The 26941-nt window shown below is 36.2% G+C and overlaps 1 protein-coding gene across 1 annotated transcript; it reads left to right on the forward strand.

Annotated features, from left to right (window-relative positions):
* The first annotated feature begins 503 nt into the window (after window positions 1–503).
* LOC149078387 (serine/threonine-protein kinase ULK3-like) lies at window positions 504–25198 on the forward strand. Its single transcript, XM_089242037.1, has 15 exons — window positions 504–856; window positions 970–1110; window positions 3388–3508; window positions 4926–5030; window positions 6380–6523; window positions 10750–10832; window positions 10946–11101; window positions 12932–13037; window positions 16569–16609; window positions 16839–16941; window positions 18704–18771; window positions 19991–20066; window positions 22263–22303; window positions 22453–22594; window positions 24779–25198. Exons 1-15 carry the CDS (start codon window positions 767–769, stop codon window positions 24793–24795), a joined length of 1434 nt encoding a protein of 477 aa, XP_089098163.1. The 5' UTR covers window positions 504–766; the 3' UTR covers window positions 24796–25198.
* The last annotated feature ends 1743 nt before the right edge of the window (window positions 25199–26941 follow it).

The following is a 26941-nucleotide window of genomic DNA, read 5'->3' on the forward strand; positions in this document are numbered from 1 at the left end:
TAGGAGCCAAAGAGCCGCGGTTTGCCTGCCGACCACTGGTTAGGGCTCTAGGTCGTTCACCCGGAAAATGAAAATACGTGGGTTCGATTCCCCGCAGGAACAGTTGAATTTTCCCTCTTAACAAAAATGTATCTTCGCATCAGCCAGCTGTTAAAAGCCTTTGTATAAGGAAAGTATATTAGGCTTTCATCACTTTTTTTAGGCATTTTGTAGCAAGTGTAATTGGTGTACCTATATTTGTAGCAGAGAATAAACTGTTTGCAGCGTCGTCTATTGAGGTTTTATATGTTATAAAATCTTTGTATCTGAGGAAAGTATAGTGAGCTTTTATTACTTTTTAGGCATTAGTAGCAAGCTGAATTTGTTTACTTATATTTGTAGCAGACAACAAACTGTTTGCCGCGACATCTAATGAGTCTTTATATACTACATCATCATCATCATATGTATTTGACTTGTATTACTTTCTAAGCATTGGTGGCAGGTAGAATATAAATTTGTTTATTTACATTTCTGACAGACAACATACTGTTTGCAACGACATCTAGTGAGTCTTTATATGCTACGACATCAGCATTAGCTGAGAGAAGTGTATTGGGATTTCATTAACATTATTTTGTAGGCACTGTGGCACGTCATATGCATGTTGTTTTGGATGGGGGCCCAACGTTCCCATCGTTTTGTATCTTGCTGCCCAACGTCTTTGAAATAACGGCTTCATAAATGTCCTTGAATTGACGTAAATGTCCTTAAATTATTAAACAAAATGTCCGTTTTTCCCCAACTACCGGACTTTGTTTTCACTGAGAAACTGGGCAAAGGCTCCTATGCCACTGTCTACAAAGCCTACAGGAAGGTGAGAATGGACTAGCATTCATTTGAAAATTGTTTTATTATCTGGAATCGTTTTATGAATTAGTTTCGCATATGAATTGTTTTGAAAATTTGTGTTTTTAATTAACTTTATAGGACTCAAAGCGGGATGTCGTGGCCATTAAATGTGTTTTGAAATCGACTCTAACAAAATCATCCGTTGAAAATCTTCTCACAGAGATTTCGATCTTGAAGAATGTCAAACATGAATATATTGTTGAATTGAAGGATTTCCAGGTAAATTTTTCTCCTCTTCATTATTAATCGAGTCTAGTTTCAATTGCCATTTATGAAGTGGATGAAAAGAAATATGGTTAAAATCCTGTGTAACGGTAGTTTCTATTATTACATACATGCCACAATGTTCTCCAATCCCAGCACATTTCCTTATATATAATTATAATGATAAATAACATCTCAATAAATGTGGTTAATTCCCAATGAACAGCATACCTTTTGTCACCAAACTTTAAACTATCGCAGAACAGTGATATGTTGCCAACATCATCCGTCCTGGCACTAAAACATAGATTTTCTCTGTTCCTATTATTCTTTCTGTAACCCTAGCAAATAGCAAATCAGATCTGGTGGTAAAAAAACTAGTCGAAAACAGGGGTATACTGGGAATTATATTTAGAATTTACCATAGTCTAGGTGCTTGTGGCCTAGACAATTTGCATTGGCTCCTGAAATGTTCTGTTTGATTTTAAGATGCCAATTAGCATGTATGCACTCACGGCTCTGTGATTGATGCTGGTCCTCCTCCCCCTCGTACCTCCGCTTATGAAACTACAGTTGTCAGATGATCAAGGGCGGTGTAGTACTTGACGAGAGTGCAGTTTCTTCTGTGGTTGAAAGCAGACCACCCCCTCCATTTATCGCCAGATACAGTGGATTGACGTCATTAGACAATGAAGGACACGTGGCCAAACGGTTCTTCAACCACGGTTCATTAATAAATAAGTTTATCATATTTTCTCGATAGAAATGCAGGACTTTTGTTGTTACAAAATTTGATTCCTCCATGGAAAATAGCGCTCATCTGGCAACTGGTATTGTATTCCGTCAGTTTTGTCATCCTGCCGTAATTGCGCCTGTCTAGCATCAGCCTTACTGTGCTTATCTGGTAGCTTACAAAGTGAAACCAAAGCACGGGAAGCTATCACTCCATTGAAGAGAAACAATGAAAAAGTATTACAGAATGGCAGCCATGGGTACAAACATAGTACATGCTGGTTTCTGATTCTACAGGTCGCGTCATTATGGGTGGTTTAAAACCTGGATTACAAGGTTTTTAACCAATTCGTAATGATGCAGACTGGCAAAAATCGGAAACCAGCTTACACTGTATTTGTAGAGTTGCAGGTCTGGGCCTGGCTTCATTTGCATAGTGCATGGTCGAGCTTGCAGAACTTGTGTTGGAAATAATTTTTCGTTGTAGGTGCCATGGTAGCTGTGATATGAAGAAAACAGTGGTGGGGGTCTAGGGTTACTACTAAACTTCACATGCACCTCGTACGCATTCCTATAGGCCTATACATAGTGCTGCCATCTTCCATCAGTTTTTCTGGCTTTAAATGCCTGCATGATTCGGTGAGATGCAAGCTGCCAGATCTTTGGAAGGTTAAGTCAGGGTTGCTCCATCACAATGTGCCCGTTTACGGGTCTCCTATATTAAAATTTTCGATAGGGAACCTATATTAAAATTTTAAAAAAATTACCTGGATTTTTTTGAAAATTAGACTGGAAAAGTCAGGGAAATTTTTTTACAAACGTGAGTATGAACCCTGTCTATCAACATGGGAAGGCACAAGGCTGTTGTCCGAAAGTGGTGTGTGTTGATGGGTGGCTCTATTAAGACATATTTTACACCAAGAATTTGTAAACATTTACAGCTGTGACTCTTTCTGACACAGCTTCGAACTATTTTTTTTTAATTTTTCTGCCGCTGTGGTGGTCGAGTGGTTATAGTGCCGGACTCGTGATGCGAGGATCCGGGTTCGAACCCCACAGTGGTGGTCGGCTGAAGTTGGTTTTCTGTGGTTCCCAACTTCAAGGCGCAAATGCGAGCCGATCTCCCCGTTAAAAAGTCTCGCCACAGAGAGCAACAGTCCTACAACGGTAAATCATTCAACCATAACACTTCACTCATAGTTAGTAAAACTGGGGGCAGATGACAGCACTACACATAACAAGCATTACACAGAAACAAACTTTACGTCAGGTTGCACTACACGTACACGCACATTCCCGCATGTACCGATTCGTTGGGGGGTTGGGCGGGGGTTCATGTGTGGTGTAGCAGTAGTAGGTAGGGGCTCGGGGATCCATGATGTCTTAAGTCAGCCACCTCGTTGGGCAATTTGCCTGTTGTGGCGTTGTATTTGTACTTGTACTTGTATAATTTCTTTTTGTGTATATCTCAATTGTTTCTTCCATTTCTATTTGTGATTTTTCATTCCACTTATTGTTTTGTATTTCCTTGCATATTTTTTATTTTATATTGGTTTTCAGTGGGACAATATGTACATCTATCTGATCCTTGAATACTGTAGCGGCGGAGACCTGTCACGTTTCATCCGTCGGAAACACAGATTGCCAGAGTGTGTTGTGCAGAAGTTCCTTCAGCAATTAGGTAGGTATGTTCATTGATATTTATGTAGCCAATACTTATACATGACTATTGCTATGTAGCTGAAATCGCACGAATTCGATTCAGAATTTCATAGTTATACAGGGCGGTTTTTAATTTAACTTCCATTACTTGAGAGTCATCTGTAGTCCGATCTAACTGCGAGAATAACACCAAAGTCATTAGCAAAACTAATGACCATGTCATTAGTTTATCATTGGTTTGATTCCATAACAAAATTGAAGTTTCACATGTCGCCAATAGGGGAAAAAATGTGGCACCGTGCAGTTATATGAAGACTGCTTAAAGTAATTTAAAAAAGAAGAAAAAGCAGTGATACGTCATGCCTTTATTCATCGAATTCACCTTCACGGTGACATTGACCACCTTCAGTGTGACCACTGTTCTCGTGGACCACACTTTGCATCCTCTGCATATCTTTGGCTGTTGCCAGTTTTATACTTTTGTTCCTTTTTCAAATGTGTGCTGTGATATTTTCCAACCATAGGGCTGGTGACTGTAATTTTGTCATAAAGGTTAAAGACGTTATTTTTGATGAATAATACGATTTCACAATTGTTTTCAGTCTGGTATTATCTCTGGACTTCTTTCTAAAAAGATTTAACCGGTCCCAAATTAAAATTAAGGCACTTAAACTTATAAAAAAATAGTAATAGGTGGCTATAAATTTCCAAACATACTTTGTGCTGTTCTCAGCCTGCAATTCAGCAACTATGTGCCAATACCAATTTTTTAGTTTCCATTCCGACCTGGCACTTAGGATTTGTCCAGCTCTGGATTTAGACACTTTTCAGAATGTGGGGGTTTTTTTTTATTTTAACATTTCATTGAGGGGTTGATTTTTTTTTTTTTTTTTCATTCATTGTGAGGTTTGAAATTGTTCCAAGTATGGGCACATGACTGTACTTAAAATTTGAAGTATTTTCACTCAATGAAATTTTGAGGAGTAAAATTGAATTATGATGCGTGAATCATGCATCTAGATGTGTATTGAGAACGCTGCCCTGGATATAATATGTATGTTTAGCTGTTGCGAGTCTGGGCAACAGCTAGAGCTAGTTTTTGAAACAATAATAGCACTGAAAGAATGTGTTTAAATGTGATGTTTGACCCACTTCAGTAAATTGCAAAAGTCATCAATCGTTACAATGAATTGGCACTACCTTAAGATGTTTGCTTTTGTGATTTTATTATCAAATCTGCATTTGATCAACGTGCTTTTTTTTATGAATTAATAAGTTCTGTATTTAACTGAGAGGTTTTCGAAGCAGCAGTCAGTAAATGCTGGTTCAAATGGTATGAATTATATTTGTTGGACTTACAGCCTTCTCTAGGTTATGCCAATAATTTTTTTTAATATTTGTCTAGTATTTATTTACATACTTTCATTTGTTTTCAGTTGCTGCTCTTCAAGTTTTACGTTCAAAGAATATTGCTCACATGGATCTGAAGCCTCAGAATATTCTACTGAGTAGTACCCATAGTCCAGTGTTGAAGCTTGCTGGTGAGTGTGTTTTTGGTTTGAAACAGTTCTGTATTTCAACATGTTTAGTAACTTGTATATTAATAATAAGCATCTTCCAGCTATGAGCACCCCCTCTCCCTGCCGTCTCAATATTTTTGTGCCCTCCTAATATTTCCTATAACTTAACGCTTTTATTGGATTTCAGATTTCCAACTTGCAAGGTATGGACATCCATGTCTGGCCATAGAAGAGCCTCCAGCTGATTGTTAATTGCTACCAGGCAATAGGTTTATTAACTTATCATTACCACAACAAAATAAAATTGTACCAGAACAAAGGTTGTTGGCTTGGCACATGGAAAACCTGATGCCTAATTTAGATTATTCATTATTTGTTTTCGGGCTGTTGTGGCATGATTGATTCATCAGTAAACATTTTATTCACCACTGTGGTGACGTCAAGCAAGGAAGTGAAACAGCCTTGTCTGAAGGCTGTGTTCGTCTCCTTTGCTTGCCATCACCTGTAACAATTGATAGTAAATGAACATTATCGGCCACGGAACTCCAGGCAGGACTGCAAACAAACCAAACTGGCCTTGGGAACCCAACCGAATATTGCCAAAAAACTTATTTCACTGAATAGGAAACAAATTTGAAAGGTTATACAAATCATTACTGGTCATGCATGCTAACCTAGCGAAACATTTACACAACTGTAGCTACACAGATTAGTCTATCTATTCTGTATGCAGAGAAGAAGACAAACCCATGAAGACTGCCCAAACTCTGCACAGCCAGATTCCTCGCTTGGAATACATAAAAAATGTCTGAAGAACTGTACCCCTGTACGAGCCATAGTTTTTGAGAAAAATGTGAAAGAAAAGTATCGTGTCATATCTTGTGCAAAAAAAAATGTGTGCAGTCAGTCATTTTGCAGTGCGCATGCATGCCTCGATATGTGCTTTGGACATCTTGAACATCTTCCTATGTAAACATATGCCAATACCGATGTTCATGTTTCCAATAAAATTTTTTTTTCTTGCACTGGATATGACGTCATACTTTCCTTTCACATTTTTCTCGAATACTATGGGTTGTACAGGTACAGTTCTGGGTGAGGAATCTGGCTGTGCAGAGTTTGGGAGGTCTTGATAGGGCAGCTGTATATATGTGTATGTATTTCTTTTTCAATGGTTTTCTCATTTTAAATTGATGTGTTGATGTTTTAGTGTTCATGTACAGGCGTTGCTCTTTCCAAAAAAAAATGTATATATAATAAGGACACAGACAAAAATATAGACTGCCCATAGCAAATAATGAATATATTGTACCAATATCAATTACGAATAATATTTATTGATATATGTAATGCATTGCGTTGTTCTCTAGATTTCGGTTTCGCTCAATATTTATATCCAGAGAAAGACGGCTCATCTCTGAGGGGTTCTCCACTCTACATGGCCCCGGAAATCTTGTTGAACCACCGATACGATGCAAGGGTGGATTTGTGGTCTGTTGGGATCATAATGTATGGTAAACACAAATTTATATTATTTTCTATTGCAATTTCACAAACTGATAAGTTATTTTAAGCTTTTTAATCACAAAGCAAAGCCGAAGGAATCAATCCTGTTATAATTCATGAATAAGTCGGGCCCATCTTAACAGCATCATTCACTGTGGTACCCCTTTTAAGTATTGATATAATTGATGTGAATTGCTTAGGCCATCAGAGGCAGGCCACCCGTGCATCAAGAGGGCTTTTGGGGCCATGCCAGAGTAAATCCATGTTTTGGCACAAGTCTTTTGCTGCAAATGAACCCATGCGCATCATGGCTGTGAATACACTAGTGTTCCTCACAGTCCATGGAAATTTCCTGCCCGTCTGCAAAATTATTTCAAGAATTATTGTGCTTTTTTTCCAGTCTGCAAAAATTTTCTATTGCATTTTTTTGCAGGTGTGCAAATTATTTTTCCTAATTATTTATTTTTTATTGGTCCACAAATTGTTTACCCTATTTATTTTCTCTCCTGCTTATTTTCTACCAGTCCACTAATTATTCCCTCCCCCCCCCCCCCCCATTTTTTAAAGTTTTTATCTGGTTCCCAGATTATTTCTATTATGTTTTGCCAGACCATAAAATTGTCCAATTACTTTTACCACTTTATGCACAAGGTTTGGCAAAAAATTGGATATCATCTCTCAGCGTTCGAAATCATTGGTGGTCCACTGGTCTGACAGTTGCGATTAAACAATCGGACCACCAAGAAAAAAATTGTGATGGTCTTCGGGACCATTAACAGAAAATTTTGCCCCCCCCCTCCTTTTGCGATGATACGTCAATCACAAGAGAATCACTGATATGTCGAACGATTGACTGCAGTTCTAATGGTTTTTTATGGCTTTTTGCACCCTTTGGTGGTGTATCACATACACATTAGTTCTAAATAATACAAGTGATATATTACTTGTAATATATTTAGGAGTAATGCTTGTAGTATATTAGTAATACTTGTAATATATTTAGGAGAAAATGAATCATTATTCAGAGCGGATTTCGTTTAGTGTACCACTCATGATGTCTGCGGACCAGTAGGCCCTTGTATTCACTGGTCTGTGGAACCACAGTGACTGTTATTTTTCGATTCTAATGCTGTCTCTATTTGACGAATCAGCGATAAATCTGGTAACCTTGGTCCAAATAACTGCACTTTAGAAAAAGAAGGGAGGAAGAAAAAAATATATATAACAGGAAAAAAGTATAATGGAAAAGGTAGATAAGAGAGTTTTTAGGGTACTCTTTTCACCCTCACCATATGTGTTCTTTTCTACACAGAGAACTTGTTTGAATTTATTTCACTGGTGTTTGGATGTAATATTATGCCTGTGATCGTAAAGAGGTTAACCAATACGTAAATTATTTCTCCTGTTTATTTTTTCGATCGCGAAATAAGAGAAAAATACGGAGTGAAAACAGATGCACTCTGATTGAGTTTTTTTTTTTTTAAATAGAATCGTTCCATTAAATTTATAATAATTTAATTATTATTTTCTATAGCTAAAGTATATTGAAATGGAAATTTCCTAGTTTCAATAGTTGTTAAGCCGTGGTGTAACTTTGTTGCCTTGTGCTTGAGAGAAAACACTTTGTTAGGCAAACTAATCTCGGAACGATGACAAATATTCTTCCCTGGTTTTTTTTTTGTTTTTTTTTAATGTTACATGTAATATACACACATTATATAGCCTAACTTGTTGAAAATCTGAAACATAACACCAGATAAACCAGAAACACCTTCTCTAAATCAACACTACATGCCTCATTAGACCCCAAAGACTGAAAATTTATACAGTCAAATCCCATTTTAACGAATACCATTACAATGAAAATCCTCATAGTAATGAAAATTTTTCTAATTATTAAATAAGTTTGCACAGGAACAATGCCGCCTTGCAGTCGAGTGGTTAGGGAACTAGCTTCTCACTGCGTTGGTCTGGGTTCAAATCCCGGTTCGGGCATGGATGCCTACTAACACTAACAAATTCCCTGGACGGATCATGCTGATCCTTTGGGAATATGTGAAGATCATGTTATTTAAAAAAAAATTCTGATATTACAAAATGAAAATTACGTTATAACAAATTCAAAAATAAGTTTCTGAAAATCAACAAAAGAATACAGAACATTCCAAAAATGATTCCATAAAATCAGTTTCAAAGAATTAACTTGCTGAACTGTTGGAAGAAGGGTTGTTCTTCTATAGCTTGTGAAGAAAAATTTTAAACAACAGTATGGTGTGTGAAAAATAAATAAAATCTGTCGTAAAAGTGCTACACCTTAGGTACTTCATGGTAGGTTCACGACACATACATGCATAGCTTCCATCATGGCCCAGGTCTTCTTTGACCTCCTCCTAAAATCCCTTCGTTGAAAAAGTATGGCGGGCCATGATTTGGTTAGGAGGAGTGGTGCTACGTGTTAGGAATGTTTCATAGAGTGTCTTCAAAACTGTTTTTGATTTAAAGAAAAACTCAAAATCATTTCTAAAGTTGATGCTAGGGTAAATAAAAACAATGTGGTATTAATATATGGAATATCTGCATCTATTCTTTCTATATTTTTGAAAAAATCCAAGGTGGAATTTCAAATTCAAACAGCAGTTATAGGATCCCATAGAAAAAAGAGTAGACTTTCTTTCAAATTTCCAAGTGTATGTGGATGTAGCTGCCTTTACAGGACATCCGTTCAAGACATTTTCCAGCAACATACATAGTTTAAGGACATTCATTCCCAAAATGTGTCAGTTACCAGCCCATTCATATGAGAAAAGACTGGAATTTGCATGTGTTTTTGGATGCAAAATCTTTCAAGCATTGCATGCGTTTGAGCACACATATACTTTAGAGAAACTTGTTGTTCAATCGATTTCCACAATACTTTTACGAAAAAAAGGATTGTTTGTTTTAAATATGTTAAGTAAAACTTGTCCCAAAAAATTTCAATGCCTAATTGATTTGAGTTGCTTTGACTTATTTTTAAAATTTAACTTCATTTTTTTTCATTATCTACAACGTAAATAAATAATATTTTCCTTTCAGAATCAAATTCTGCTACAATGAAAGTTTTTTAACAAATGTTAAAATTTGTAAAATCGGAAATTTCTTTGACGAAATTTCGTTATAACAAAGTGATTTGTTCAGTCTCTTGGAGTTGGTTGTAACAGGATTCGACTGTATTTTTGAGATCTAATCAGCACATGTTTACAAAAAAAAATTAAATTGAGATTTATTAAAAGAGCAATCTTTAAAGAACACAAATTAGCAGTATCTTCAGCAAATGTAAAGAAATTTTGTATTTCAAAATAATTCAAACAAAAAAGTGGGATTTACTTTCCAGGGTGGAAAACTGATTTTTGCTATTTTTACTCGAATAATCAGGAATATTTCACTCGTGATTAATAACAGCAGCTGGATACTTGTCATTCAAATGCAAAAGAAATATTTGAATAAAAAAAAACAACAAATATTTAAATTTTTTCGTGCCTCATACCCCCCAATTTACCCTATTTGTTGCATCTTCAGACTTCCTAGACCGTCCATCCCCCTTGGGGAAAAGCACAAACCATCTCAAGATGGTCTGTCTCAGCAATCAATGTCATGTCTGTCTCATGATGAAATTCTCCTATTTGCCCAGGAGAATTAAGATGTAGGATACTTATGAAACAGAAATGTGTGCATAAAATGAGCTAAAACACCTTGGTGTCTCCAAACATTGGCTGACTCGAACCAGTACTACATGTGACGCAAACATGACATCAATTTCTTGTTGTACGGCCTACAACTACAACTTCTGACATCCAATTCAGACGGACGGACTGCCACCAATGGAACTTTGGTTATAGAGTCCAGACGTGCTACGGACACTACAATATCAATTTAGACGTAGATTCTTAGTCCACGATTTATCATATTATGTGGATTTATATGCTTGTTGTCAGACTTGTTATTTTGTTATATAAATTTATATATATCAGATATATGTATTTAATAAAATTCCGGATGCACCCATCTTTCAGGAACACTTCGATATCTCCTTAAGATGGGAATCGAGGTGTTTACTGTTTTTCAATGTTTAATGGTCATGTCTGCCTGTTGTATTTGCATTATTTTTGTATCATGAAATTATTCATCTGATTATGGATCTCGTCCTTTATTTTGTCTCAAATCAAATTCATGTATTCTATTGATTCTGTTGCAGAGTGTTTGTTCGGGCAGGCACCGTTCACTTCAAATACATTTGCTGAACTTGCGGAGAAAATTAAGAGCTCGAAACCTGTTGAGGTGAGTGATTAGATGTCTGGAGATTGTGCAATGCCACAATTTTATATTGATTTTAAATTTAGTTGATTGACTGTTTCTCTTTTATTTATTTTTATTTTTTTTGTAAATTGCAGTTGCCTTATGGAGCTAAAGTTTCTGATAAGTGTAGAGATCTTCTTCTGAAACTTCTGCAGCGAGATCCAGAGAAGCGGATAACTTTCAAAGATTTTTTTAATCACCCATTTGTTGATCTGGAGCACATGCCGACGTCGGAATCCTATGCGAAAGGGGTAACTTCTGATTTGAGAATTTTAAACTTTATACATACAGTAGGACTTCAGTTGGCTGAGTGTTTATTAGTTGAAGTACAGCGCTAGACCACAGACACCTGGTCATGTATACCTTTTACTATTGTGGCGCTGTGAGTTCTGGTAACGAATAGAAAAAGTTGTGGTGTATGAAGGGGGGGGAAAAGAAGTATCAGTGATTGTAAGATTTGTTGATGTTGAATCAATCAAGAGAGTCATCATGGAATATGGTGTTGAGAAAACAGTGGCCAAAAAGTGGAATAAACATGAGACAGAATTTAGAGGTTTGTGTTGAGATAGACACACACACAAGCACAATAAAACCTAGAAACATTCACGATCTTGTTTCTCAATGTTTTTGTTGCTCATAATAATGATAAGTTTACGAGATCGCTCTTTCTTGGGCAAATTATTTTACCAAAACAGCAATTATGCAGTAACTACTCTACGGAAATATCGAACTTGGAAGAGGATTCTAAAAGGTCTAATGAATGTTAAAAACCTTTGGAGTATGATGATGATGATGATGAAATTTAAAACCACAGGATTGTTGGCTGTTCGTCCTGGAAGAGGAAGAAAACCTTTTCTATAGACGCAGTACAGGAGGAAGAGCTTCAAATTACTGTGGTAGCACTAGTGTCAGGCGTGTAGCAGAGGCATTGGATAGGCTACGTTCAACTGTCCATAAGATCATGCAGAATATCCTCTTATATTATACGTACAAGCTTTCACTTTTGCAGTGATTGCTTCCACATGATTATGATGCTCGACTCCAGTTCTCACTGCAGTTTCTAGCTCACGTTCAGGTCTATTCAGAATGGCCTTGGAATATCCTGTGGACAGATGAGGAGTGTTTCCACTTGGATGGTGCAATCAATACTCGCAACTGCCGAATTTGGGAACCAGAAAATCTGTACGCTATCTTAGAGGTCCCGTTGCATTCACCAAAAGTGACGGTGTAGTGTGGATTTACTGCATCATTTTATTCCCAGTCCTTACTTCAATGAGGAGTTATGTTCTACAGGTCCAGCGACATGTTCGATCACCGAGAAGAAATATGCATTGCTGTTGTAGAACGAAATTGTTGTGACTCTGCAAGCACGGCACTGCCCTGCAGACACAATCTTTATGCAAGGCGGAGCTCTTCCACACATTGCAATGTGTGTTAATAATGTTAACATTTTACAGAAGAACGTGTCATCAGCCGGCACTTCCCTAATCTATGGCATCCCAGAACCTTAATCCATGCGATTTTCTATTGACAATTGTCATTCAGCTAAATCTCGATGAAATGTTTCATTTTGTGAGCAAAAACGCAATTTAGCCAAATAATGTGTGTTAACTTGCTAATGTTAGCAAGCAATGAGTCTTTAATCGCTCACATCACCATATAATGAATATTAATTAGCCAATGATGTCACCAAATAATAAGTATTAAATTGTCAATGTCATCACTAAATAATGAGTGTGAAATTGCTAATGTTGCCAAATAACTTATAAAAAAAGTATATTTTGGATTTGTGGTGGACATCCTGCCAATGTGTTCCTAACTCTGGTACTATTTTGTAGAAGCTGATCCTTAATTTTTCATCACTAGGGCTTGGATTTTTATGCCCCCAAGATGAAATGTCGTTGCTGATCGGTAAATTCAGGTTTTTTAACCTATCAGCAACACCTCATCTTTAGGGCGTAAAAATTTGAGCCCTAATCATCACAAATGGTGCTGATTTGCATACAAATATTTCTTTTTCCCCTCTTTATCTTGCATATAAATATTATATAATAGGCTTCATTCTCTTTGTGCTAAATCAGGTCAAACTTGTACAAGAGGCTGTAGAAGCAGATGGGAGTAGAAATTTCGAAAAGGCGATGAAACTCTACAGTCACTCTTTAGAGTACTTGGTCCCTCACATCTGCAGTAAGTTGCTCATTAATATTATTCGCTAGTTTGTGGATAAATTTTGTTTGATAATGCTTAGTTATTATTAAACTGCTGTACTGAAATATCACGTAATGAAATGCTATTGTTTTTTCCTCAAATATGTACAGGGTGGGCAAAAAGTCCATAGAAACTTTAAAAATGAATAAAACGGTTTGCAGAGTTAGCATCGCTAGGTCATGGGAGTTTTTTTAAGACAGGGAAAAACCTCAAAACAGCTGATAGGTGGCGCTGGTACGAGTGACTTCAGTGGAAATATACAAATGAGACAGTTATAAGAACTTGCCCTCCTAATCCACAACCAGTTCTGTTGTAAACCGTGTGTGTGGACCTGCTGCACTCTACCGTTGCTAGATTTGTTATGGAACACATACTACTGTAATAAACAATTTGGAGGCATTCTGTTCATTATTTGAGTATCTTTTCGTTAAATTGTGCATCAGCGCCACCTATCGGCTGTTTTTTTAGTTATTTCCCCCATCTTAAAAAAATTCCAGTGACCTAGCGATGCTAACCCTGTAAACTGTTTTTTATTTCGGTTATTTTTCCTGTTTTTATGCATTTTTGAAGTTTCTATGTCCTTTTTGCCCACCCTGTATATTTTCCAACCACTTTTGATCATGTGTTTCAGCTCTTTTCCAAGGATTCTTTGGTTGAAAGTAGAAGGAACCATCCTTCCCCGCCCACCCTGTAATGTAGTCATTAGATTTGTTTTTATATTGGAAAAAAATTCCAGTATAAAAACAAAGTGGTTTTTTTACTGTTATACAGTAGGGTCGTGACAATTATCTGATTAAACAGGACCGAGACCACCCTTTGGATTTCTAAAAACTTGGGTTATCTTCCAGAAAACGATAGAAAATGCATAACAGATGTTCATTTTACTTTTAAAATAGTCTTCAATGCAGTTTTGAATTTCAGATGAAAATACAGTGATATCTTGGCTAATGAAGATGATTCATTCCAGAATCATGTTTATTAGCCGAAACATTTCCCATAGGTTTCTATGGAGAATTGTTTCATTTGTTCCAGGTTCTTCCCAAAATAAGATATGATTTTTTTAAAACATATAAAAGAGACAAAAACTGACTGAATGTTAAAAGGAACAGCTTCAAAGATATATAAATGGGAATATACAGGAAGATTAAAATTGCTGAAGATCTTTTTTATTTTACACCAATGTACGCAACCAACACCAGCTTTAGTCTACTAGCTGTCGAGTTTGTAGGTGTGGAATATCTAGACTGTTCAGTTCAATGCTAAAGAGTCACTCACTGAAAAAAAAAACATGCTCTAAGAACAATCCTTCATCTAGATACATTTTCTATTCGCTGAATTCTTCATTTTACATGAAATAGTTCAAAAAGATTCAGAGGTGGACATGAGTTAACCTCTTTGTGATAGTGGGTGCAAATATTTCGTCCAAACACCAGTGGAGTAAATTCAAACACATTCTCTGTATTTTCTTTCCTCTCTCTTCACCATTGTAATAACTCTATCTCAAAAAGTTGAGATAGGATTGCCCTTTCCTTTCTTTCTATTCCCTTGTTAATGATACGCGCGGTAGCCCAGGTCGGTAAGATACTCACCTAAAGTACCAAATGGTATTTAGAGGTGTCGCGAGTTCGATACCCGGTTTGTCTTTGTGAGAAAAAAACTTTCCTGACACAGGAGTACAACAGAAACTGTGACATGACTGCAGAAAAAATTCCTACTGCAGGGAGTCCCCCATCGAGGAGTTACCAACCTCTCGATGAGTATAAAAACAAGCCTGCTGTTCGGAATCGGCAATAAATTGTAGGTTCCGGTCTAATTAGCCCTCGTGCAGAAAATGATCAAATGATCTTGTTAATGATTTTTTTCCACATATATATACAGGGCATCTATAATTAAAAGACCCTATTTTAAAGTAGCCTACGGGCAAAACCAGTCATCAGGAAATTGTGAAATTTTGTGGCAGGCTTCATGAAGTGAGGAATTTGTTTCGGGGGTGGAATTAGTTGCACGTGCCACCATCAGAGAGCATTTTATTAAGAAATGACACATTTAGGCAAACGTTTACAATTTTAACAATTGTTGCACACAATTATTACTGCAACAAAACATGTTCCACATGATGGCCATCATTTTCAGATACCATGTGAAATCGCAAGATGGAATGTTCCACAACTGACCAAAGCGTGTGCTGGGAAATGTTCAGCACGTGGCGTGAAATGCTGCCTTTAAGGTCAGGTAAAGTTCTTGGATTGTCACAACTTACCAGATGTTTCAAATGCCCCAAAGCCAAAAATCTCATGGATCAAGGTCCCGAGGATCTGGGAGTCCATAGATTGGTGAAGTATCGGCTGATGACACATTCTTCTGTAAAATGTGTTTTAAGAACTTTCTTAACACACACTGCAATGTGGAGGAGCTCTTCAAGAAGTTAATGGAGGAGGAGGACCATGTGTGGAGGAGCTCCGTCTTGCATAAAATTGTGTCTGCAGTGACGTGCTTGCAGAGCCAGAACAGTTTCGTTCTGTAACAGCAATGCATATCGCTTCCTGGTGATCAAACATGTCACTGGACCTGTAGAATGTTACTCCTCGTAGAAGTAGGGACAGAGAACAAATGATGCAGTAAATCCACACCATACCATCACTTTTGGTGAATGCAACAGAACCTCTAAGATAGCGTGCAGATTTTCTAGTTCCCAAATTCGACAGTTGTGAGTATTGACTGCGCCATTCAAGTGAAAATGTGCTTCATCTGTCCAGAGAATATTCCAAGGCCATTCTGAATCGACCTCAAAGCGAGCTGAAAACTGCAGTGAGAACCGGGGTCGAGCATCATAATCACATGGAAGCAACCTCTGCACAAGTGAAAGTTTGTACATATAATATTGGAGGATATTCTGTATAATCTTATGGACAGTTGAACTTTGCCTATCCAACACTTGTGCTACATGCCTGACACCACGAGTAGCATTAGTGTTAATGCTGCTCAATTTCATAAAATTGAGCAGCAATTGTACACCTGTTGTATCTCATTGCAGTACAGGATGATCAATGTATTTGTCTTGACAGGATCTATCCATAGATTCCACTAACATGATTTACTCAGCATCTCAAATCATCAGAAAACCTTGAATTTGCTATCTAGACCAGAGGTGTGCAATTTTTTTTTATCCTACCACCACCCCCTCCTTTTATCAAAATTATTATTTTTTTCTCATGTCCCTCCAACTTCAGCTAACCCTTAGCTTCTGTTGTGCTCCTGGGTCATCCCCCCCCCCCCCACATGGTAACAATATTGTCCACTTTGAGAAACACTCTTCTAGACTTCGATTTTTGAGAGACTAGTAAATTTACTACTCTGTAAATTTTTTTATTTTGGATTTGAAATCTGGTAGATTTTAAGTCACTTCGATAAAGAATAGAGAAAATTCTTGTTGTTCTGAGGAAAAAATTTGATTGGACATTTTCAAATAATATGCATCACTAACAAATATCTTTCGATTTTTTTAAACAGGAGAATCAAATCGTACAAAGAGAGAAGAATTCAGGAAGAAGGTTCGTAGCTATAGCCATTTTCTTTCATTTATGTTAGCATTTCTGTATTTTGCCAACTTTCTATATTGGCTCCGACTGTGCAACCACTCACATTTCACATGTCTTATCTTTGCGACAGAAGCTTCATATAGCACTGCATATGATGGCTAAATCTTCAAACCATGAATGCAAGTTTTCACGCAACTAATCCCCCCCCCCCCCCTGAATTTTTTATCTGGTTTTCAAACAGCTGTTCCAGTATATCAACCGTGCCGAGGAACTGAAAAAACTTCTTAAATGTCCAGCCGATTCTGTGAACGATGTGAAAATTCACAATTCAGTTACTGAGCTTGGTGAGTTAAGTTGCTTTGTGTCTGATTGTTAAACGTTGATTCTGTTAAAAATAGTTTTGCTTTGTTTCTTGGATTCAGGTCCCAGGTCGCCATGGTGACCAAAAAATCAGTATTGGTGCCTAAAATTTTCTAAATGAAGTTGCTGAATTAGAGTCTGAGAGTGACACAAAAAATTCTTAATTCATTACGCTACATCTTTTAAGACGGGAGAAGTAAAAGAAAATATTATTTAAGACCTTGTTCTTGAGTAAAATATCATGCTTGGTTCCTAATTGGGCTGGCACCTAAATATTTTTCAATTTGCCAAGCCCTGTTATAAATGATAGTCATCTTGTAATCTTCTCTCTCAAATGCTGGGCTTAAAGAATCTCAGTTGCCATGACGACTAAAAAAACGAAATTGGTGCCTGAAATATTTTGTGTGTGCTTAATTTGGAACTTAAGGACAACACAGAATTCTCTGAATTAATGTCAGTGTGTGCACTTATAGGGGGGAAATGTCACCAAAACCTTGAAAAGTCTGTGGGAAAAACTGATTTTGTACTTTTTTTTTGTCAGAAAAATGCTTACCTCCTAAAAAATCTGGCTGGTGCCAAATTTTTTTTTTTTTTTTTTGAATTGTCAAGCTCTGCTCAAATAACAGTTCATTAAATAGTGATTTAAGTATTTGAAAGTTAATGCTGATTAATGTTATGTTAATGTAATCTAATACTTATATATATATATTTTGTAATATTTACAGGCACAGTGATACCTCAGTACTTGTCAGCAATTTATTCTAGAACTTGTAATGAGTTTTGAGCGAATCTTCTATTTAATGAAAAATAAAGATTCCTTATTACTGAAACCGTCATTCTCAAATTTCGTACAACGATTTCTGCCTGATTCATATCTTCACTTAGCTGTGATTTCCCCCCCCCCATACTTCCATTGTAATTCTCTATAATTGCTTTTTTCCCCGGCCTATTGCAGCCTTTCCTTAGCTTTGTGGTATCATTTTTAACCATTTTGAGGTGTATAGTTAATGCTTGGAAACAAAAAAATAGTTTGAAAATGGAAGTGAGGTGGAGAGTTCTGAAACTTTTTTTAATGATCGTAAAGTTACAAATGAGTTTGAACAGTTACAAACTAGAGTGCTGTTAAACCACACATGCACCTCGTCTATATTCTTCAATGAAATTTAACTGTTGAGCACTATTACTTAACCATACATGCACCTCGTACACATTCCTCTACTGAATTTCTAACGAATTGGTACATGCCGGAATATGTGTGGCCCCTAACATATTTAGGTCGTCAGAATTGTGCTTTTTTTTTCCTTGCCATTTGTCTTCCAGATTTTGAAGTAAAGATGAAAATGCTTGAATTTTCATGTTATGTCAGTTCCATTGTGTATGTCTGGTTGCTCTCTGCAGAGACTTTTTTAAATGGGAGACCAGAGGGATCATGCATTAACAACTGTCGAGTATTGTGGTATCACTGAATGACTTATCTGGGTCTACGTCAGGGTTTTAAGAAATCCTAGGTGGTCATGCCAACTAAAAATTTGGTATTGGTTCTTAACTTTTCATGTGTGATAACTGAACTGAAGCTTGAGGACAGCACAAAATTATCGGAAATTATGTTAGCATATCTGCAAGCATGTAAAAAGATTCTCATTGAAAAAAAATGTTCTATTTCAGACAGATTTTATATGGGAAGGGAAGTAATTTTAGTAAGTAATTGCCATTATTTACATGATGCATCTCATTATATCATTCTAGGTAGTTTATTATATGACAAACCACACTTGCAGTCTGCTTTATGTCTTGCTCTGGAAGCTGATGAACTGGTATGAGCAAGTTTGTTTACTTTTTTCTGTATCTTACTATGGCTGCAATATTGTGGTTATCTTGATTCAATATAGAAAACCAAGATGTTTTTAAAGTTGATTTAGTATGATCTTGAACTTCTGTTATCTTATCTTTCAATCATAGTTTCCCAAACTTTTCGTCCCATCGCTTAACTTTTTCATAAAAAATTTTCTTATCACTCTCCAATCCAAGCCAAAACCCATAGGATTCTATACTAAACTCAAAGCTTCTACCGCCCCCCCCCCTTCCCGGACCTTTCCATCTCCCTGCTTTGGGGAAGTGCTTCAAATAATAGGTAGTTGAATTATATCACACGATAGTGAATATTGCTGTACAAAAAGTATTTGTAGGTTTCAGTGAAAGTTACCAATTATTTTAAATATGGAAAACCTTTGTGTGATACACATTATGTCTCAACTTTCAGTATGAATAATTAAATTTGGAGTTTAAAAATTCAAGTTAAACTTTTTAACCTTTTTCAATGGCATGTCCGACTGGAATGTAGGGCCTTTCCCTGATTCCGGATCTGAAAAATAAACCCTTAATGGAACCATAAATGTGATCTTTCGTTTTTTTCAATTTCCAAAAAATTAAAACTCTTTACAAAATTAAAAATTATTTTCACAAAAAATAGTACAGTATAAAAATAAAAAGACAGAACAAACCCCTGTTTTTAGAGGTTTTGAAAACGGTAAGATCTGTATAATCTTTTTGGGATAAAGTAAAACAAATGGACAAGACTTTGGGATATTATTAAGGTCACCACCTTGATGTATTTCATATTAAAAAGTCTGAATTTATTTTTTATGGATATCATTATTTTATTCAAATACAGTGCATTCAGTTTAAAATTATACTGCACTATATGCATTGTGACGCTTCACAAATTATGCCGACTCATTTCTTAAAGTTTATTTTTTGTCACTTGCTTGTAGTGATTTCTAACACACTAGAATTATGATCACATAGAAATAAATTTATTACTTGAGCTAAAATGTGTTCAACTTTCCGCAACAACTCAACAAGAGTTAGAATTTGACTGGCTGTCACCCTTTTACAAAACCATAATAATGAAAGTAAATAATACAAAAAAAAACAAAAAAAAAACCAATATATAAAATGATCCTTAATCATCCACACAATGCTATATTTACTTTTACGAGACTTAGCTTATCGATGTCTTTTTCTTTTTGGTAGGTGACAAGAAACAACCTTGAAGAAGCTCTCCTATTGTACCAAAGAGCACTTGAAATCATGGTTCCTGCTGTAGCACGTAAGGAACTTAGCTCTAAGCATTAGGTTTTCAAAGGTTTTATACATTATATCCATTTTGGGTGAATACTGCAACTCTATATTGCTCAGTTTTTAGATGTTTTGAGGAAGTATGCTTTAACACATACATGCTCAACCCATGGGCCAAATGTAGCCTTCTGAGTCATCTGATGTGGAAACCTCAAAACCTAATTTTCTGAAAGTGAACTAAGCTGCACATTTCCAGATCACTTAAATGGCCCACAGCACATTCATAAATCAATCAAGCTGCCTGTGACCAATTCACAGTTCACTTCAGTGACCCTTAGTGCAGGATTATGCCCACTGCACATACTTAAATCCTTAATTTTTTAAGCGGTTTTTAAAGTTTTCCTGATCCGCATTATAAAACTGCCACATTGGAAATAAAAGCGTGTTAAGAACCCAAGATATTTTGGAGACGACCGAAATAAAGCAGATCAAGTTTGACGAGATATCTCGGGATTGCTGCTGTAAGGCTTAAGCAACCCTCAACATATTCCCATGTCACTTGAGTGACCTGCGGTATAGTTCCAGAGCACTCAAGCTGCTTGCAGCATATTTATAGAATTCTGTGGTACTGTTCCAGATCACTCAAATGGTCCACTGCACATTTACAGTTCACTTAAGTGATCTGTAGTGCATATACAGATTACTTAAGTAACCCTGCTGCACTGTTCCAAATCACTTAATTGATTGGCCCACAACACATTTTCAAATGAAGAAATCAATGAAGTGAATCAATGAAGTGAATCAATGAAGTTGCCTGTATGTTCCTGAAGGTTGAGCACCCTTGCTTTCCTTCCAATTTGGAACAGACAAAAATGAACTTTTCTCCAACTTGTGTTACAAATTACCTAGATGTAGCATTGCATGCCAAGTTCACCAATTTTCAAGTTACTTAATTGTAGTATCCACCCAACAAATTCTCCTCGATTCAATGTGCTAAACTGTAATACAATGTACTTTGAAACTTCCGTGTTAAAAACTTCAGTCAAATCTGGATTAGATGAATACACACTGGTCAATTAAAAACTTGAGACTTGTCAAGCTTCCCTATAACACTAAAAGTTCTGTGACTTGTGGTGAAAACTTTGGTGTGAACAAATATTTGTCTGCAGGGCGAAATAATTTTCTCAGCCCACTGCACATCAAGGAAAGAGACTTTCTGGTTGGTGCACTTACTTGGATTTCAAGAGGTTCTGGGTTTTATTCCGGGCACAGACCAGAAAACTTGTCTCTCTTGGCATTAAATACCCAGGAAAGTCTGTCCTTGTGGTATTCGACTCATTAAAAATTTACTTTCGGAAACAACTGGATTGAATTATCACAATTGAAAGTGGACAATATTGTTTCCCTTGAAATCTTGAAACAAATTGGAGTAACAGCTAAGGGTTTGTTTGGTTTACTGACATTTTTTGTTCACAGTACATTTTGTCACTGGAAATTTCGCCCCAGCCATTTCACCTGCCCTGCCCCATGTAAGTGATGATGCGAGTGACCATTCGAGTCACCAAGTGAATGCATGAGTGACTAAATAACTATGTGCATGATTGTATGAGTAACCAATTGAAGGGGTGGGTGACTGACTGAACAAGTGAGTGGGTGGGTAACATATGAGTGACTAAGTTAGTGTGGCCACTCATCTGTTACTAACTCAATAATGAAAACGGTCACTCACTTCACTTATGTGCAATGTTTATTGAGTGATCACTCACTCAATAATTCATATGGTCACTCGCCCAGCGACTTGGTAGCTCATATACAAATACCACTCCACAACAGGCAAATTGCCCAACGAGGTGGCTGACTTAAGAACATCATGGATCCCCGAGCCATTTTTTGGAGGCCCTACCTACTACTGCTACACCACTCATGCAGTCAGTAACTTGTTAACTCACTTGGTCTCAAGGTCCAGAGAGAGATACCAGAGGGAAATTTCCAGATTCCATTTGTTTTTTACGGTAACTCTTCAATGAGAAGGAAAAAAATTCAGACAAATAAAATTGATAGGAATAAACATCTTAAGGTGCCTGACTTAATCTAAATATAGCATTTGCCAGTTGTAAAAATCTTCTACCCCACCACACAATGATGTGATTATCCTGAAATTCTATTTTAACTGTTATTCTCAGTGTATAAAGTTGTCAGCGAGTAATGATGCATTTCGTCTTCTCAGGTGAGCCGGCTGGTAAATCCAAAGAGATGATGTATGGAGAAGTATGTGTGCTCATTTATTTAATGATATTGCAGCGTGGAAAAAATGAATAGTACAGAGTTTTTGCTAGTAGTGAATTTTTATTATACCATTGATCAATTTGTTTTGGAATTTATAAATAACACAAGAAGCTTGTGTTTTTGTACATTAGGTTGATCAGTGGATGAAAAAAGCAGAGGATTTGAAATCTTTTCTCCAGACTGCAAAATACCAAAAGGCTGCTGCGAGTCAAGACCCTGGAGGTCAACTTGATACGAGTTCCATCCAATACAACACAACAAATGACAGTTTAGGTATGTTCCTGCTATTGGATACAGTGGAACCTCGATATAACAGTATTCTGCATACGAAACAGTGATGGTAACTTGTGGGGAAATTTCCCATGTTTGTAAAAAAATTGGCCAAAATTTGTCCAGGTGGAAAATTTCTTAGCATTTCAAAACATTTTGAAGTTCATCAAACGAAAGAATTTTTTTGAAAAAATAAATGCAGTGCAATGTTTTTCTAGTGTAAAAAATACTTGACTACGCTGTTATCTATACCGAGAAAATACAAATTTTTCAGAATGTGTGGGACAAATTTATTGAAAAGGGAGATTATGCTCGACGAGGTTACCATCACTGGGACTAAGAGAAAATATTGTTCCAGAAGGATTATCATTATATCGAGAGGCATCATTATCATCACGTGCTATCAAATTAATGTTGCTGTTGGCATCTTTTCTAAATAAGCATTGTTAGTATCACCAAAAAATGTACTTTTAAGTATTAAATTTGCTGCAAAAATTTTTAATTGATAACATTAAATTGTAAGTTGGTAAACCAAATTCAGTTAGATGTGTGTATTGCCCCTGTAAAAAGGTTTATTGCAATGCACTTTAGTATACCACACAAAAAGTAGCAATACTGAAAAACTTCAACATTTTTGGCGATCAGTTGGTACCAGATACCGATATTAGACGTCCTCGGAAGAACTAAGATATGTGAGGAGTTTGAAAATATAATGAAGTATATTTCAAGCGAAATATAAAAAAACATCGTTGTAGTGGTTTCAATATTTCCTCAAAAAATAACGATACAGTAGAATTTATGGTAGTAAAAGATATTGTCGTATCGAAAGGAGTTTAACATTGGACTACAGGCAACTCCAAATACGATTTGAAAAATATCATTGTAGAGCAGGCAAAGTACGGCGATTTAAATCACAAAATTTAAATTTGATTTTTCTTTTAATGATAGGAAGGTAAAATTAACCTAGCATGTTATTGAAATATTTTAAGTTCTTGATTTTTAAGAAATGTAGACTTAATCCCTTGATTCAATGCAGGAAGATGGCTGATCTATTTCTAGATTTTGCGTATGGAAAAAAATTCAGAAAAATATAGGGAATTAAGCTTAGATATAATTGCACTAAGTGTTTGCGATGAATTACAAGCAGTCAGTTACTTTAAATGAAAACAAATCATTTTTTTTTTCATACCCTGGGAGCAAGGCTGAACAAATCGCAAAAAAGATCTAGGTGCCAGAAAAAATTTTTAGGCAGCAAAAAATTCTTTACCCAGAGAAAAAGATCCAAAATAATGCTGTTTTGACTTTTTCAGGGCACAGTGACCCTTTTTGTGTTGGCAGATGTGCTGCTATGAATTCCAAACATTTTGTGCTGCACTCAGCCTGCAATTTGGTAACTACGCAAAGAAAATTTTAGGCACCAATTTTTTAGTCCCCATGGCGACCTAAGATTTGTCCAGCCTTGTTGTAGAGAGATTTGTCGTTGTAACAAGGTTTAACTGTACTCTATTTTTGGTTTAAATGCTTCGCAGTTTGAAATACACCTCAGTTGGATAAGTCATACTGCTGTTGTGCACATATAACAGTATCTACCATCACTTAAAAGTCACAAAACGAGGAAAATAAGTTAGGGAAATTTAAAAAAAAAGGCACTAAATTAAAAAAAAAATCATCCATTTTTGGATTTTTCTCACCGAGTCCATTATCAGGTTTCCCTATTGTGAAAGATACCAGTGATTGTGCAGTGATGGTCTGCTTAAGATGATTTTCTCTGGATTTTTAAATTCTAAAGCGGGAATGTGTCTTTTTCTTTCTTTAATGGAAACCATCACCGCAGTGAGCAACAGAAACTGCCCATGGTTTCTATTGATCATCACTGCGCTAAATCTCTATGAAATGTTTCTCTTGTGAGCTAATGTACTATTCCACCAAATAATGAGTGTTAAATCACTAATATCACCAAATAAGTCAAAGAAAAATCAGAGTTCTCCCTTGAGTTTGTGTTAGATACCCTTCGAAAATTAGTCAACATCAAAAGATTCAGTCGGCTGAATGCTGAGCTCTTTAGCTGTGTAAATTAATATTTTTTACCACTAATATTATCTTTTTCTATATGCATGTTGCAGTCCATATTTTTATATTCTGTCCTTGCAGTTCTCATGTCTCATCTTTTTTTGTTTTCTCTCGTAGCCTGCGTCATCCAGTGACGTTTTCAGAACTTTCAGTGTAAAGAAATGGTTTCTTTTGCTTTGCGATTCGAACAGCACGCCACTATCCCAATCAGGAAACAGATTTTGCTCTCATGACTGATTAATGTGCCTTCCTTTCTGTAAAGCTCAGATATATTTTTTTCTATAAAAATAGCACCATCACGTGGGAAAATGACATTTATATGATAGTTTGTTTACTGCATAAGATTTTTTTTTTCAAATATATACAGTCACGTTCGGTTGAGTATTTATTGATAAATCTGTGATGGATGAAACAGAATCTTGTTGATTGTAATATGTACACAGCCTGTTGCTTTTTATGGAGTCGCCATCATTTGAATAATTTCTTTTAGCTTCTGACAAGTAATGGTCCTAATAATATATATATTCTGGACTTGAAGCAATCAAGATATTTTTGTGCTTGAATTATGGCTCTAAATCTCCAGGTTGAAGCAAAGTTTGACATCAGGCTATAGCAATAATACAATCTATTTTTTTAATGAGTAGACAACTTCGAAAAAAAACTGGTTTTGCTGCTCCCAGATGCAGGATGAGTTGAGTTGGTTATACAGCCGTATTAGTGTGAGCATTTTTCTGGTTGATGCTTCTGTTCTTATTGAATAACTTTCTTATCGTGATTTCAAGATAGACCCAAAAATGCAGGGTGTCCAGGATACTATCAAGTTTGATTGTAAGGAATACCTGTTACGTGTCCCATCTATCATCCACATTTGGGAGCAAAAAAATTAGTAGCTTAGTTTTGCCTGTATCACTAAGTTTTAAATGTTGTAGACCTGATTGTGCTCTCTTTTTCTTTTAAATTGGAGGGGGGGGGGGGGATCAGCTCCCTTTTGCACTGTGAAGTTAGAAAACCATATAGAACCACTTTCAGGTGACAATGGCATGCCTATACTGGCAGCCAGCCCTGCTGCAAAAAAAAGTATCAAAGCTGTCGACGGTGCACATGAGCAAGATAAAAATCTTACTGTTGAGACAGTACAGCACTTTCACAACCAAGCATGTTTAGTTCTCTCAGTACGAGTCTTTACTCCTGGATGTCTTTAGCCCAGACACATCAAATCCATGAAAATTTAAAAAATGTTTTTTTTCTTTTCAAAATAAATTTTATGTTTCAGTAATGATACTTATTCTTTCCACGGTACAGGCTGATTTCATAATTCCCCTTGCCGCATTTTACTATCAAACTGTTGATTTTAGAAGCATTAATTCTTCCAATTAGAAAAAGTTCCCAAATGTGTAAAACTCAAATATGCCATTCATATCACAAAGGGGTTGTTGTATAGTTATTAAAATAAAAACTAACTTCTTATATGGACTCCGTCCTCAAAAACCCAATTAGAAATTGTTACCCTGTCTTGTGCATGAGGTCAACATCTCTAGGTGCAATATTTACTGAGATATTTGAATTCAAAAATTGAGAAAAGTTAGGAAAGAACAGTATAAACAAATTGTTTTTAACCTTTTTTGACTCACGGAGCCTCTTAGGCCTATTTTTTATTTACTCAGCAAAATTACCGATTTATTATTTTTTCCAGTTTTCCTCGAGAGGCCACAGAGTCCCAGTTGAGAACCGCTGGTATAAAACTAATGAACAACACTTCTTTTTCCCTCACATGGTATAACTGTTCTTTTCAAATTTTTTAATTCAAATATCTCGGGGAATATTACACTTACAAGGAAAGGGTTCCAAGCTGTCATCCTCAAAAAATTATGAAAAAGTTTTAAATACATTCATCTCACCCAGAAACACAAAAACAAAAAATTACTGGTATTATTAATGCACCAAATAATTATAAAAAATGATAACAGTTGGCTATTCACACACACATTGCTTCTCTGCGATATCTACAAAAAACTTTACAGAGGTTTTTAACAACTGGATGTTGCGAAGATGAATTTTTTGAAAGAAAAAATTCAAGTGCCTTTGCGGGGAATGGAACCCACGTCCACCCGGAAAGGACATGGGTTCAATTCCCTGCAAAGGCACTTGAATTTTCTGTTCCCAAAAATTCATCTTCGCAACAGCCAGTTGTTAAAAACCTTCATATGTTAACAGAAAGTGACATCATCCTTGCAAAAAAACTTTAGCTCTTTCTTTGTCTGTGCTGTGAATGACATTATT

This window comes from Pholcus phalangioides, unplaced genomic scaffold (assembly GCF_987345545.1).
Source record: "Pholcus phalangioides strain wild (caught in Gottingen) unplaced genomic scaffold, Ppha-v1.0 ptg000014l_1, whole genome shotgun sequence".
NCBI lineage: Eukaryota > Metazoa > Arthropoda > Arachnida > Araneae > Pholcidae > Pholcus > Pholcus phalangioides.

Excerpts from the sequence above, each read along its gene's own strand:
- LOC149078387 (XM_089242037.1), top strand. The coding sequence starts at position 767 with ATGTCCGTTTTTCCCCAACTACCGGACTTTGTTTTCACTGAGAAACTG. Across the intron at positions 3,509-4,925 it reads GAAGTTCCTTCAGCAATTAG|TTGCTGCTCTTCAAGTTTTA; the intron begins GTAGGTATGTTC and ends ATTTGTTTTCAG. Across the intron at positions 18,772-19,990 it reads CTCTGGAAGCTGATGAACTG|GTGACAAGAAACAACCTTGA; the intron begins GTATGAGCAAGT and ends TCTTTTTGGTAG.